A 15912-nucleotide genomic window follows, 5' to 3' on the forward strand; every position below is an offset into this window, starting at 1 on the left:
AGTGAGTTATATAGATGTTGATTTATGTTTCATTCTTGGATGAGTCAGAATGATCCTAGTATGTACTTTACCAGACCACATGAAGGCTTGTTCACACAATGCTAGTGTCATTTTGAGCTACATGGAGTCCTAACAGTAGCTGGTGGCGGCAGCATTTGGTGCTGTACACACAGGACTCAAATCTGTCAGGACAACTTTAACTCATATTAAAGCTAATCTGCCACTGAGCAACTTTATCCAGCCCCGATTAGTCACAGCAGAGGAGCTCAGCATGCTGTGGTCTGAAACTGACATCTCCACACTTCCATATAATGCACCAGGGAGGTGGGTGTATTCTCTGTCACTGACCAAGTAATCAATTTGTTCTGTGGGGAGATGAGTGTCTGCTATCACACAGAGTGATGTGTGTGTGGGATCACTTTAGCTTCCAGACTAACTTGTTTACCGTTTCCATCTTAAAGATTGACGGTAAAACTTTGGTATTATGTCACTTAGCTCAGGTCCAACATCCCAGACAGACGAAGAAACTTATTTTATTCTTGCAGTCTGGTTTAACCTTCCCTCTATTTTTGGTAGAGATACACATACCCAAATTGGCTTTTTATGACTTCTGACTCCTAATATTTCTACAGACGAAAAGCAGGACACAACAGTGTTTTGTTCATGTGCTATATTTTCCCTGAATGTTATAATTCATTTAAATTCAGTTATTTTCCCTTGAGTATATGAAGCTTCTGTACAAAAAAACTGGGATATATTTCTTGGCAAAGAAATATAAATAACTTCATTGTTTTTTATTTTCTTGGCCTAAAAAAAAATCTAATTTAACGCACCCCTTCACTTAAAAATATGCTTTGCTTATTATTGCTTCATCTGGATGTTTGACCTTCATGGTGCAGAATTTGACACTAAAAGGCTGTTTACACATTTATCTGCTGAAGGGAGAAAGTTTCTCTGTGTTTACTTAAAATCTGAGTTTTGTAACGTTTGTAAGTACAGTTTGTGACGTCACACCTAGTTTGGAAGTGAATCGCAGTCTAATATAGTCACTTATAATTATAGTAGTATCAAAATAGCTCTCAGCAGATTGAGCATGTGAGACCAACTCTGGCTCATGATACCTAAATGTGACACTTTGCTGACACCTATTAGGAAATTTAGCTCGTTTCTTGTTTTCCTTTGAGGAAGTAAGAGATCGGGGCCACATAACAGCTCAAGTAGAAAAGGTAGGAACTTTATGACTGTAGCTCCCAGACATCTTGGCAAAGCAGACAGTTGCCAAAACTCTTTTAACCCATCTCATATCATGGACCTGGGTTAATTCCTAACCATTAGGTCAGACATCTCCTGCATTATTTTTCTTCTGTATAAAGTTGAATAAGAAAAATTGTAACCCAGAGTTAACCTTTCTCTAAGTCACAACATGACATTTTTTTGTATCCTCTTTCCTTTTTAGTTTGCAATGTGACATGGCTAACCTTGGGTGTTTTTGTATGACTATTTCAAGTTCTTAGGTAAGCCTTTTTTTTTTTTTTTTAAAGGTCACATGTTTGCATCCACTGCACAGTGAGTATGATACTTGCTTTCAAAGGCAATTGGTTATTGCCCTTTTTAGCCAACACCCATATCTGACTCTGTGTGGCATAATGTGGGAGGACATTGGGAGGAAAACAGGGCTGGGTTGGTGTCATCCTGTCTGTGGTGATTCACGTAATTCAGATAGTAATTCAGAGAGTGTTGACGATAGTGCTTTTTCACTGCAGCATTAAACCACATGTGGTTACTGAAGCTAAAAGAAACTGTTTCCAGCTCCCATTTTCAGTATTTTTCCTTTATCACCAAATTCAGTTTGGGATTTCACATGCTCACCAGCAGGTAATAATGACAGACCATGTAATAATCTAAATCACTTTATTAATTTAAGTTAGGCAGAGACACTAAACACTGGAACCATATTTGCTCTGCTATGGAACAGTCTTCAGAAAATTACAAAAAACCGAGGCTTATGTTATACTGTCAAAAAAATGGCAAAAATCAAGAGGTAGAGAATTTAGGCTCATCACTGTGACTGGAGGAATGACGCCTACTGGAATGTACTTGAAATTCAGAAACTCTTGTCATCCCAAAGGTGTTTTACAGAAAATATTTATACAAATATGGTGGAGATAGTAACTTGGGGATGCAGGGGTATTCACAACATTTAACCATTTCACTTTAGCTGGACAAGGTGGACAATGGACAGGACAGTTAAAAGTGTTAAAACTTGGAAAGAATAATGGAGACCTAGTGTCTTTTATACATTCCCCTTCAACAGCACATCATGTTGGGATGGTGGTTTGCCTGCAGTTACATCTGGGGTTATTTTTATATTATTTTTACATTATTGGAAACATAAATTTACAAGAGAAACTCCACTGATTTGAAAATTAAGACAAATGAGAGAAATAGAAAGCATATTTCATTGAACTTTCTCTGAAAGCAATACATTCTGAAGGTGAATCACAAATGCAATGGTCAATCCAGGACACTGAACCCCTCATTCACTTTCATCTGGGACGTTAGTCACTGCAGGCCCGAAATAACAAGGCTATGAAGGGACAGTGCTGAGTCCCATTAAACTGGAAATGTTTAAGTCAGCCACAATCAGTCCTTTATTTTTCCCATTTGGAATACGTTGACTTTAATTACTGACACACATACTAAATGTTTTTATCTTAAAAAATTAACAAAAGAATATGGCAAAGTTTAATTATAGAGAAATATTTATCTTTACAATGGCACAAGATATGATCAGAGCTGTTTTAAGCTGTAAACCAATTTTTGACCAAAGAGCCTCTGTGTGGGGAGACACTGGGTACGTTGTAATGTGTTGAACCTTCCTACACAGAGAATGCTGGCAGTGTAGAGAGAAATCAGAAATTACAGTGCATGTCTACAAAAATAAAATAAAAGTGAAAAAAGTGTTTTACTGTTTGTACAGTAACATACTGTATATTTGCACATTGACACTAGATAAGGCTGGTGACTACATTATGTAAATAGTTAATTACTGGATAGCCTTTCTGTATGATTTTACAACTAGTGACACAGTATATAGATGTTTTTTTAACAAACTTAAAAAAGGACAAAACAAGTCAAATAAATCCTTTGTGTAGTACACAGCTTTCTTTGTTCCAGAGGAACAATATGGTAAACCTTTGCATTTGTCCAATGCAAGTGCACCAGTCTAAGTTCAGTCTTTGCTTCCTTCCTCCTTCCCCATTTTCATCCCCAGTGGTTGTTTCCTCATGCTTGTGGGTTTATGTACCCTGTTTGTGCTGCAAACAGCGCCACCTAGATCCCATTCTTTGCCTCATTGTTGTTCATGGCCTCCTTTCTCTGAGCTAGGAAGGGGTACATACACTTGTCGGCACCTAGGAACCGGTACATGCACACAATGGCCTCGAAGGGCAGGATGCTGCAAAGGAAGGACAGAGATTAGATTAATGACACAACATACTCCTGTGCAGTTTAATGAGTGCTGACTGCGCAATGACAGAGGGGAGATGAGGGGATATACTGCAGGAAAACAGGATATTATAATGTAGGCAGCTCACCTTTTCATGAAGTTGACCATATAGACGATGCGAGGTGTACAGATCATGGGCTGGTCAGTGAGGATGGCTCTCATGGCCTGTTTCACACAAAACTCTGGCTTCAATGGAGGCAGGAAAGGCTCAATCTCCTTCCTGAATGGGAAAACATGACCACAGTCTGGTTACTGACAGGCTGAACACAGACCTTAAGAACAAATTTACTCTAAAACCAATGAGGAGTTTTGTGTACTCACTATAATGTCTGAAAATCCAGAACCTCGTTTAGCTAATTTGTCTGTGCTGCATGCCTCCATTGTTGTCTGGAAACTATTAAAAACACACCAGTGAACCACTGGGTGACATGTGATTTCCCCATGAAATGCATTAGTTAAGTCTTATTTCCAAAAAAAGAGCTCTGAAAGCTGAGACACTGTAGAAAATGTGGTTGTTGTTTTTTGCATTTTGGACTTCTTTAGTAAAATAATAGTTTTCAGACAACAAAGGAGGTCTACAGCACAGACAAATAGGCTAAAGGAGGTTCTGTATTCACAGACATTACTGTGAGTATCTGTATGGAAGTTGTGGACAATAACCAAAAAAAAAGAAGAAAAGAAGACAATCATTGGCTTTATCATTTAAAGTATGATAATTGCAATCATTTTCAGGGCAGTCTATGAATAAAGTAAAAAGGATTACATGGGTTATTGCACACACTAATAGTGTTTGCTGCTTGGTACTGAGACTGTGAAGCCAAATGACACACCACCTGCTGTAACGATCACACAAAGGAAGGACTACAGCAGAAGGGGAGTTTAGCCCAGGTGCACCTGTTGGTGAGGTTTACCCCTGGGAAAGTTTCACTTTGTTCCAATAGAGCACTGACCAAAGGAATACAAGTGACTTTATAATATCTGTAATAGAATACAATAACCAGCTGCTTTGAAGTTCAAACATTTTTGTGAGGCAGTTTTATATAGTGAAAATTACAGAGGACAAACTCATTCCAGGTGCAATAAAGTTTTTAAAAACAACTGCACTTCAAAACACAATTACATTTGGCTGCTGTGTGCTGAAACTAACCTTATCCTGCAGCCTTTGAACATTCCTGTGTCGACCAGGTAAGGGCACACCAGGGTCATGTTGATGCCATCCTTCTCTGAGGCCTTTACCTCATGGCTCAGTGACTCGTGGAACCCAATGGCACCGAATTTACTGGCGCAGTAATCCTGAGGGAATAAACAGAGAACAGGTTAGCCCTGTAAAACCCTTCCTCTGCCCAAACCCTCAGACCACAGAGAACATTATCAAACATATCCCAGAGGCACAGAGGTCTCTCCTTGCTGTTAATGATACAGCCACAGAAACCAGAGTGAGCCTGTCCGCTGTTCTACGGTTTCATTAGCATTCTTCGCCTGTATATCAGGACACTACTTGGCATGGCAGGAAGGTTTTGATGTGGTTCACAGTGGAAATAATCTTTTAAAAAAGGCTTAGGCAAACACAGATGCATGTCAATAAACATGGGGTGGATAAAGTGATTTGACTGTGCCCAAATGACAGATAAGGGCTTTGGTTCCCTGAGACTAATGTGCACATCTGAAATCACACTGAAGGCATTTCCAGGAAGCACTATAGGTTAAGAAAAATTTACCACACTTCAGCTCCTTTCAAGGAGGACTTAATCATTCTGGATGAGTGCTTGCGCAACAAAAGCAAATGTGCAGCTACGAAAACAAAGACAAATGGAGCAGCAATCCCTACAGACTGTCTGAAAATGACAACGTTCGCAGTCAAAAAGGGAAATCAGAACTCTTTATAGAGATATCAAAATAAAACCAAATATGAGGGCTACCAGTTTACTTTCTCTGTGTTTATGAAGAGAAATAGCCCAAGTCGATATTTTAATAAGCATTAAAATAACAAAAAGGATCCATACCGGGGAAGAATAATGTAAAAAGAACTATAGGAATGAAAACCAAAACATTTGCCACTAAAAGCTGCTGTGAGCTGAATACTGAGTGAGCACCAAATTGTTCACAAAGCAGTAATGAAGATGTCTCTGTCAACCCTAACCCTCCCCTCCAAAAAAAGCTGAAGATAGAGGAATTTATAAGAGGCTCCCCAATGCTCATATGTGTTCATTAATTTAATGGGTGGAGAGGCAACCAAAGAAAGGGAGCCTAACCTCCTCTGGCCCAGTGTGCTAGCTGGCAAATGGACGACTTTGGAGAAAAACACTGGTTTTGGATGGTGGGAACGACGGGATGTGTATGTGTTGTTGTGTATGATACTAACCTCCACTCCAGCTGTGCCGAATAAACCCAGGGAGCTGGCAACCGTCACAATATGGCCATGATTCAGCTCCAGCATCTTGGGGAGAAATGCCTTGGTGGTCTGGGGGAAGGACAGAACAGACACAAGGGCAAAGGGGAAAAAATGGAGGAAGGTTAGTTCAGTTAGTTTGTCTGTGCCAAACCCCTCTGGTCCTCTCTGCCTCTCTCTTGTTTCCCCTGTGTTTCTTCTTCTCCATGGTGATGCAGAGAGAGGCATGAATTCATAACATCTACAAAATAAATACAGGAGTCATAGCATATAAATGTAATAATTTACAAATTAAAATTTTTTTTTCTAGTTATTTGTTGCTCTGTGAGTTAAATATTAAGGGAAGACCAGCACAAGGGTTTTTCCCTCTCCAGGTATTCACTGAACAATCAGGTAAGTGGTGTGTGTGTGCCGCTGTATAATCTGTTATTTTCCCACACAGATCTGATGCCCGTCGTTGGGCCTGGCTCTAAAGAGTTGGTGACAGCACAAATCATAGGCCTCCGTTCACTCAACACTTGCAACAATACAATTCAGCCCATCGTCTACCCACAGCGCCCAAGCAGCAGTCAACTGAACAATCATAGCGAGATGAGCTTTGAGATGAAAGAGTTTCACCAGAGTGCCACGTGAAAGCCTGAATCGTTCCACAGGCCTGTCCAATGAGACTTACTGAGATGGTGAGAAGAACAACGCCAGAGGGGGGAGATTCAAAGAAAGAGAGAGTGATTAACCGATGGATCCATTCCACATTTTGCCTGTCTGCTGACTCTGGAGCTGCTCTGGACCCAGCATGCACCAGTCAGCAGGTGTGACATGTAATGGCAGTGATAGGAACTGGCCAATCAGTCTCCCACTAGGAGGTCTCTGAACAACCAGCAGGCCTTTTGTTGGTAACAGACCTAGACTCATTGAAGTCACTGGACTGCCTTAGTGAAGCACAATACATACAGCCTACAAGTTTCTTTTTAAATCAACAAAAATCTTTACATTACAAGAGGAAATCCCCAACTTGTTGATAAACTGATTATTTTAGATAGGCAGAGAATGAATCAATGTCAAATTTAGCAAATAAAAATACCTAACTTTTGCTTTGGTACCTGTGAGTTTTTTTGTAAGCAGTTTTAAACATCCATTTGGGGTTTGGAAAATAAGGGTAAGTATTTGTTATAATTTTGATAATTTGATTTTTAGTTTCTGATAACGGTATGGTCCTATAAATCAATGCTAACAGTTTGATTGGCTGGAAGCGTATGTAAACCTGGCCAGAGAAATAATTCAGTCTCCTTTCTAAACATTTGCAGGAGGGAAACAGAGTCAGAGAGAGCATGGTACCAGGTAGTACAGCCATGAAAATGCAGAAAAGGGAGGAAAAGCCTTGTTAAAACTGCACTCAGGGATTCACTCCACTCACTTGTAGCAGGGTCTCTTTTGAGTTTACTTCTGCATGTAGGTGTATTTTCTTGTTTTGTGAACTAAATAAAACTGGAAGCAATAAGTCAAATCAGTGCAGAAAAAGGATGATTTCAGGACGCTGACTTCATCGTTTTGGAGTTTTACATAGTCAGGTACAGTATAACTGATCTGACTCAGCTCCAAACATCTGCACTTTTCCAGGACATGAATTTTCAGGTTGCTGCAATAGTCAACTCATTGAGTGATGGGGCCCAAAGAGGGAGCAAGAGAACAGAGGTCTGGGCAAAAGCTGAGAAAGGCCTCTCTGAGCCAGAATGGCAGTGGATGAGGGAGGGAGTTGCGTGCAAATGAACCATTAACTTAAGATATGCCCATACCTGACTTGAGCCAAAGTTTCCCACTCCCACAGCAACTTTCAGAGAACAGAGAATGACTTGATCTGGCACAATACACATCGCCTAAAGCCAACACTCAGATACAACTGGACAATTTTGCTGAGTAGTCTGAAAATAACTGGAATTGTTAGAGGAAAAGTTGATCCCTCAGCTGGAGGACGGAGCTAAGCGTTCCACCTCTCTCCCACCCGCCTGTGATGTCCTGCTTCTCATGGCAGCTCTGGCATGTGGGTATGACCCCCGCTGACCTCTCAGACACATAATGTGTGAAGGCAACCGGGGGCTCGTGTCTTACAGAGCAGTCGTAATTGGGTCTCAACGCTCCCTTGTTCCGCTAAATTACCCGCTGACACAGCCAGGCCTCCTTGGCCTATGTGGGGGTGCCATGCCTGCTGCACCCCCTAATTGGTGTATGCCTCCAACAGCATTTAAGCCACACAAGCTTCTTGCAGCTGGGGTGTCAGGCTGCATTAGTGCTAGTGCCTGACAAACAGGAATATGAACAAAATATTGGCCTTTGCTTATGACCAGATGGCCATTTAATTGGGCTGACTTCTTCCTGGACAAGAGAATGGAGAGAGAATGAAAATTGCCTTGAAGAAAAAACTTGTCTAATCCTACAACTGATCAACAAATTTGAGTGGATTGGGTTTGGTGCTCATCAGGGATGATGGATGCAACTTGCTCACGTTGGAGTGGCAATGCTAGTCAATCAGCCCCTGTTGCAAAAACCTCAAACCGACTTCTGATTATCCACCTGGAATGCAATTAACCGGAAAAGCAACCACATCAACAATCCAGGGAGGAAATGGCACTAGTAAACTACAAATCAAAGAGTCCCAAGATAAACTACCATGTGTGAACAATACTTTAAAGCCTATATACATAAACTAAAATAATGCAAAAAAGCAATTAGTTTCCATTAGTCTTAGCTTCTGTGAGTTATGTCATCTAACAGACTCACTATTTAAAACTTTAAATCCAGATTTAAACTCTAAGCAATATGATCTTGGGCATTGGAAGCCAGATGTTTGACTTTAAGAGCTCCTGCTAGCTAATGCCTGTATCATGATTTTAAGTCACCACTTGGCACTTAATTTAAGTCCATTCAAATTTTTTATTTGGCTTTTAGGAAGGCATTTTCCACATAATGACCCTTTGGCTATAGCTCCTGTATAGTTGTTCCAAGTTCATGAAATTTGGGATTTGTCATTTTTCTGTGAGGTAGGTTTCAGTTCTATTCATTTAATCCCTTGACGGCAGGTTGGATAAAACAAGACATTAATTTCATAATTGGCAGATTAAAAGAGGATTAAAATAAGAGTACCCCATATCTTGAGATATAATATGTGCTCCCTCCATAGGCCTAATATGGCCTAATATGGAAATGGTCATAGCTAGTTCCACTAAGAGGTACAGGTGCACTGGGCCTGAGGAGGGGGCCATATAAACCCAGTCAAGTAGGACCCTTCTGCCTGGCTGCCTCCTTTCTCTGGCTACAGCAGGAATGCAGCCTGTAGAACTTGGCTCCTGTCGCCTGGCATCTTGTCAAGCTGATCCACAGACAAGAAACCAATTGTCAGATAAAGTGGGTCAGCAGCAGCTTACCATTACCCTCTCGCCTCGTCTGTGGATGGGATGCCACTGTCTTTCTTCCTCTTTTCTTTCCTCTGCTCTTTTCCCGCCATGTCATTGTCGAAAGCGGTGTGCTGTCATATCATTGCACAAAAGAGGTAGGATTTCCACAGGCTGCATATGGTTCATAAACCACCTGTTGGTTAACCAGCTCAAGATGCTGAGGATGTTTTCCTTTCATGTCATTCCAGTAGACATACACTAACCCTGAAGCACAAACTTTGGTGACACACAGTTTTGAGTCATACTGGGGCACGGAATGTGCAGTCATTTTACTGGTGCTCAAACATTACAAATCACCAGCTGGACTAATCACAGCATCAGACAAATTCATTGTGATGGCTCCCTGCCTTATGAAAACCTGAAGAGAGAGCTGTTAGTCCATGTGTGTGTTTGTGTTTGTGTGTGTGTGTGTGTGTGTCGCAGAGCCGGATGAACTGAGCTGGCTTATGTCACTCCCATGCAGCTGCACTCACTGCCTCCAAATCAGGTTGGGAGGTGTCAGAAGCCTCCCTCCATAGGCTTCTGACACCTCCCAACCTCACTCACTCTTTGTTTGCTTTACACTCAGTGGGGCATTTAAGATGCAGAGGATTGTCATTGCATCTTTGATGTCTCACTCAGTGCCCAAAGTCATTATGCTGTTTTCCCAAAATGTGATGCTGGATAAGCTGAATGAAAATAACACACCAAGAAAACCTCCCAAACAATTTATGTCCACTGCTAAAGTATAAAAATTATAGGAAATAAACCTCAGCCACATTCAGATTTTATGAAATAAGAAAAAATGAATCTGTCGATTAAAATGACCAAATGTGAATAGCCCTCTAACTGAATCTCTAACATAGTTAATAGTTTCCAAAAACATGCTTTTTTGTCATATCCTTTTACTGTCAGCACTCTGTAAAAATCCTTGAAAGGATCTACCTCAATAAACAGTGTTTAAATTCCACATCAGACTTTGCATGACTAGACCCTAAACTGAGGTTTTTTGTTGAGCCACAAACCACAGTTAAGCTGTTTGAAAACCTGTTGTTCAAAAAGGAAAAAGCAAAATCAAAGGTTTGTGCAACATACTGTTCCACCTGCATGCAACAATCAACTATACCATGTTTGTGTAAGAGAGGAGTGGACAGGCCCCTGTTAGTCTAAGCTCTATTCAACTTGCTTGTGTCTTTAATGAAGCACATCCTCCATTTTGGCTGTCACTATTCATTAAGTTGTTCTTTCATCTGCTCCCCCACCCCTAAAGAAACCACACTCTCCAAAGTGTATGGGAGAGCACAAACATAGACCCTATTAAGAATCCAAATCTGCCACCCAACCACTAGATCCTGACTCAAAATCCTGCATGTAAAAAAAGAAAAGAAAAAACTAGAGATAGCCAGCAGAGAGGCACATGAATACTTGAATAGAGCATCCATTAAGGAAGAAATACACAACCTATTTGACTGACAACAAAGAGATTTCTGTGCTCATTTAGGAAGCTTCAGATCAATGTGGGCCAAAGGCTCCAAATGAATAATATCCACTTCACTTGACACATAGCTTAATATATCTGAAGAAAATACAATCAAACATGAATCAGATCATCGATTCAGATCCACGCAACAAGACAAAGAACAAATTCCCAGCTGTTGTAATTTACATCACATCACCCCTGTAAACCAATTTGTGCACAATTAATACAGTGGTCACATAGAGGTGGTAAACAATTAAACAATTAATTCAGTTCTCAGTGCTGATTTATTTGGTATTGAAGGAGAGGGGCTTAAATGCTAAACATCTGATTCTCAGTTTTAAGTCAGGTTGCTCTTCTCTCTGACTGCTGTGGCAGGCTGCAACCATTGTCCTTTCACAACCCCTAAACACATATGAAAAAAAAAACCTGTGATAGCACCTGCTCTGTTTAACGTGGCAGTTTATGCTTATTAAAAGTTTAACATATTCACTCCATCAAGTCGATGTAGCCTTTCAGATAAGTATTCACACTGAAGGGCCCAAGGAAAGGAGCCAAAGCAAAATCTGATACACAACAAATCACTGCCTGCCAACAAAATGTGGTGAGCTGATCTTAGACAGATCCAACCCACGTACAGAACCCCCAGCTTACATCATGCAAGTCATATTTGCACAGATCTGCACAGCAAGGACAGGAGAGGGAAGGGCTGACATACCATGGGGATCATCACTGATTGGGGCTGCCAAAAAGCAGCAGAGGCACTACTCAGAAAGCCAAACCTGTGACTTTTCTCTGGCAAAAGCTAAGGGTAGCTGAAATACGAACATGCAAGGAAACTATTTATGGCTATACTTTCTCTCAGTCCTGTAGACATACATGCTGTGCACACACCTTTAGACCTTGAGTTTGGCACACAGAGGAATAAGATTATTAGAAACATTCCTGTGAACCTGGCATCACAGTAAACTCTGCGCTCATGGAAAATGAGAAACTATCATATTTTATTTCCTAATGTCCAATAACCAGTTTACATTTTTAAGGTAAGTAGGTAACCTCTGCTTTATTAACTGCGCCTCAGCTCACCCAGAAGTGTGCGTGGCAGTTGACCACCATGGTGCGCTCGATAAGCTCATCAGGGCACTCCAAAAGATGATGGCCGGACACGACTCCCGCATTGTTGATCAGTATGTCGACCTCTCCCACCTCTCGACGCACCTTCTCAGCTGTAGAATACACACTCTCCCTCTTTCCAACATCACACACATAAGTGTAGACCTGTGGCTGGAAGGGAGGGACCTCCTCTACTCCTCCAACAGGTCCTGTCGAGGAAAAAGAGATGAAAATCGAAATGATTAAAATGATCCATAAAAACAGCAGTCTGGTTCAGATTCGGGCCGTTATCATAACTAAGGATTCTGAATTACTGAGATATTAGATCCACATCTAAAATGTTTACTTTGTTATCCTGCTTAGACATGTGTCATTACTGTAACACATAGTAATTACAGTGTTACCGGAAAAAAAAAGTCAGACACAAACCGGAGTTTATTTGTAAAGATGCTTTAAGGTCGTTGCAACATAATCTATGTGACTAAATGTGTTCATTGTAGCACTTTGCCTACAACAGCACTGTAGTTTATAAATACAGTATAACAGTATCATTTGCCATTCCAGAAACAAAGCGGCAAGATGTTAAAGTGTGAGTAAAACCTGATGACATCCTAATCGCTACAAGACCTACCGTCTTTGGTTTTCGGACTGTCCATTTCATGGTATATCTGCCGCACCATCTCCGCTGTTTCCTCGTTGCTTTGGCTGTTTATGTCCCATAATACCAGTATGGCTCGTCTCCGGGCGAACTCCTTGGCAAAGAGCCGCCCGAGACCGCTTCCAGCCCCGGTGATCACGCACACCTGTCCCGCCACGCTCTTCTCCTTGGGCCAAACAACCCATTTAGCTCCAGCTTTTACAAAAGCCCAGAGCACCTTCAAAATGACTACGAAAAACTCTGCAATTATTATCATCATTTTGGCGAAGCTTCCAATCAATGAGATAAGCAGCGAAAGACGCGAAGGAATGTTTCTGTCTTGCGACCTCTGTGCAACAGATAGGTAGAGTCACGCCGACAAACTGGAGTCTCAGTGCACGCACGAAACACCAACAATGATCGTAAACTAAAGTTGCGACAATGACAAGAAGTTGCTAGTGAAAAGAGAGTTGAGATGCTGCTCTGTCAGAGTCCTGTTGCCACTAACACACGGTTGCTGTGAGTTATGAACAGATAACGCTAGCTACTATGAGCGGTGCCTCCTACTTCCCCTGTTGCTCCTCTACTCGTCTCATCCTCGACCGCATCTCACTCGGTACACTGTAAAAAAAAAAAAAAAAGGAATAGCAATTGTTTATCTAATTAAAGTTGTGAATTTAATCTGACTCGGAAATAAAGCTTTGACAAACTGCAACTAATAATAATAATACAAACTTCACTCTATCGTTGTCATAGCAACCAGTTTGGAAACAGCGAAACGTAAGATTTTTGACTCATTACCGAAACATTAACGTAAGTACGTACCTGCACGTTGTCTACGGGGTTTCCCAGGGTCAGACGCATGACCAGGAAAAGGTGGACGAACAGAAATTTATCTGCCTGGGGAAGTTGGAGACGGAACAAATAGAGGATTCTTGGATTATTTTTCGATCACCAAGGAGTGTTTTTTTAATTAGCTACATAAGTAATTAAAGTTTGTATAAAGTTTGTGCAACTAAAGGTTAAGAATTTGTTTTTAGCATTGTTGGTTAACGTTAGCTAACAGTAAAGTATTTTTCTCCCACAAACACAAATTTGATGAGCCTTAGCGTTATGTTAAATATAATTTTTTGTCCACTTGCGTTAGCTAACATTACATTTCTACTGTTCTATCAGTCTGGACAGGTTTCAGACACAAGTTATCACATGCTGCTTTTTTTTTCTGTATATGAAAAGCTTAAACAGTTGGGGCAAAAATACAACTGAACAAACATTATCTTGGTTCTAAGGACCAGTTGGAGTGCAGTTTTTAAGCTTTTTGGCAAGGCCTACCACCAATGGTACAAGTACCACAGTTTGGGAATCACTGGTAATTGATATGCTTGTGTCCACTATTTACTCTTAGGTCACTGGGCCATGTGTCTCACCGAAATACAGCAGCACTGAGAGGCCTACCCATTTTTGTCCAGGATGAAGCAGACAGGTTTTTCCTGAAGTGTTTGGTAAGGAATAGAATCAGTAGGAATTCCAAAATCCAAGCTAAATTGCTTAATATACCCATTACATTCAGAAAGCATGCTACTCATTTATTCCATAATACACCTTATGGAAGATTTTGTTTGTCCAGTGGGGTATTAAAGGTCTCCCACTCCCCTCTCCCCTCCAGTTTATCGTTCCAAATAATTTGGATGTGAGGATTCAAAAATGGTAATATTTCTTTTTAAAACTTTCATAGATTGAAAGGCAAGAGTGAGTAAAAACATTGAATAATGGTTAAAGTTAGTCAATAGACGCGTTTTGTCTTTTAGTTTTCCTTGGCACTCAATCATGCATCTGTTCCTCAAAACACTGACCATGAAGAAAGAGTTGTCAGGGGTGAATCAGTTGCCATCCTCACTGTCTATGAAGCTGCCGCCATAACTTCCAATGTAGTAGACATACTATTTTTATATGTATTTATTTATTGGTTTGTGTATTCATTGAGCATTCCCTAAATGCAATTACAGCACCATTTTCCTTGATTTATAAAGGCATAAAGTTTCATTTCACTGAAGCAAGAATTAAGTTCAGTTAACTAAAATATCTGTTTGTTGAAGGTAGAAATATATAGCAATGAAACAAGAATTTCATTGTTATAATTTGGTAAACAGGAAGATCCAAGTTGGTAGGAACTGTCAAAACTTAAAAACCTGAGTAATTTTAACAAAGGTAGTCAAAGTTGAGAAAACTCAAAAATCTCTTGTATCCTGTTGCCTTGATAATTTGAGTTTTCTTAGCATTCTCTTTTTTACAGTGTATTTATTCAGTCCACACATCAAAGCTGGATCCAATAGGACCGAGGCTTGAGCGCCTGTCAGAGTGAAGCAGCAGGTCCATACAATACATGTGTATGTGTGTGTAACTGAAGAGATTTTACTTAACACTATTATGAATTGTTTCCAATTCACATAGGCATATCAGAGAAGTTTGACTGTTCGTGCTTTTGTTCTTTTCAAAATAATAACAAAGTAATAACAATGTGGAATACCAGAGATAAGATATATAAAAGAAGAATGTTGGGTTAAAAATCTTGTTGGTTTTGATGTAGTTTATGATCTTGTCATGACCCTTACTTTTGATGATGAAGAGGTATAGAATTAGGATTGTAAGAATATCTAAAATAGCCTAAGTGGATGATTGTACCGATATTTTATTTCCTGCCTAATGTAAGTAATGTTGACAGCTAATTAAAAAGCTATGTGACCCTGTACTGAATCTAATTCAATCATCATCCTTAAAATCAATGAGATTCATTCATATATTCTAGAAATGTCAACATTGTAAAATTGATCTACCTTTGCCATCTTCAAAATTCATTATACCCTCTCCTTGAAATGAGAAAGTGTAATATTTGGTTTCTATTCACCACTAATGATAATAAACTATAGGCTACCTGAAGAGCTTTGTTGTGGTTATGGCTAAATTTTATATTTAACAATGCAACTTCTGATTGTAAACTTTTTTTGTGCTCAGGGCAATGAAAAAAAGCCTCAAATACTATACATAAGAAACAATCAGAGTACATAATAGGCTATATGGATGTCTTTTGATGTTTTTATTTAATGGTGTGCCTCACTGATATTTGTCTATTTATAATAGGAGCCCTTGTCATTATGTCCATTTATATTGTCCATTTATATTATATTTTTTTGTTGGGTCAGTTAGATTGTATAACTGCCACTAAATCTAAAGTGACCTATACACATTTTGCTTTACCCTGCATATTTAACTTTGATGTTTGTATGTATAGGCTACGTGTATTTTACTTTCTATTAAGGATTGTTTAGAAAAGCACCTTTAAGAAGCATTTGACCTTTAAAT

At 40.0% G+C, this 15912-nt stretch overlaps 1 protein-coding gene and 1 long non-coding RNA gene across 2 annotated transcripts; one reads left to right on the plus strand and one right to left on the minus strand.

The window, feature by feature from the left end:
• Positions 1–1105: 1105 nt before the first annotated feature.
• LOC113121791 (uncharacterized) lies at positions 1106–6987 on the plus strand. The gene is made up of 3 exons (XR_003294790.1): positions 1106–1226; positions 1542–1566; positions 6340–6987. It is a non-coding gene; the product is annotated as an uncharacterized LOC113121791 (long non-coding RNA).
• On the minus strand, positions 1895–13083 carry rdh10a (retinol dehydrogenase 10a). The gene is made up of 6 exons (XM_026292595.2): positions 12547–13083; positions 11889–12124; positions 5871–5969; positions 4656–4801; positions 3597–3728; positions 1895–3457 (listed from the first exon to the last, which is right to left on the minus strand). Exons 1-6 carry the CDS (start codon positions 12830–12832, stop codon positions 3334–3336), a joined length of 1023 nt encoding a protein of 340 aa, XP_026148380.1. The 5' UTR covers positions 12833–13083; the 3' UTR covers positions 1895–3333.
• Between the last annotated feature and the right edge of the window lie 2829 nt (positions 13084–15912).

The sequence above is a fragment of the Mastacembelus armatus genome, chromosome 20 (assembly GCF_900324485.2).
Source record: "Mastacembelus armatus chromosome 20, fMasArm1.2, whole genome shotgun sequence".
Lineage (NCBI taxonomy): Eukaryota > Metazoa > Chordata > Actinopteri > Synbranchiformes > Mastacembelidae > Mastacembelus > Mastacembelus armatus.

Excerpts from the sequence above, each read along its gene's own strand:
- rdh10a (XM_026292595.2), bottom strand. The coding sequence starts at position 12,832 with ATGATGATAATAATTGCAGAGTTTTTCGTAGTCATTTTGAAGGTGCTC. Across the intron at positions 12,125-12,546 it reads CAGTCCGAAAACCAAAGACG|GACCTGTTGGAGGAGTAGAG; the intron begins GTAGGTCTTGTA and ends TTTCCTCGACAG. Across the intron at positions 3,729-4,655 it reads TTCAAAGGCTGCAGGATAAG|GAAGGAGATTGAGCCTTTCC; the intron begins GTTAGTTTCAGC and ends TTTCCCATTCAG.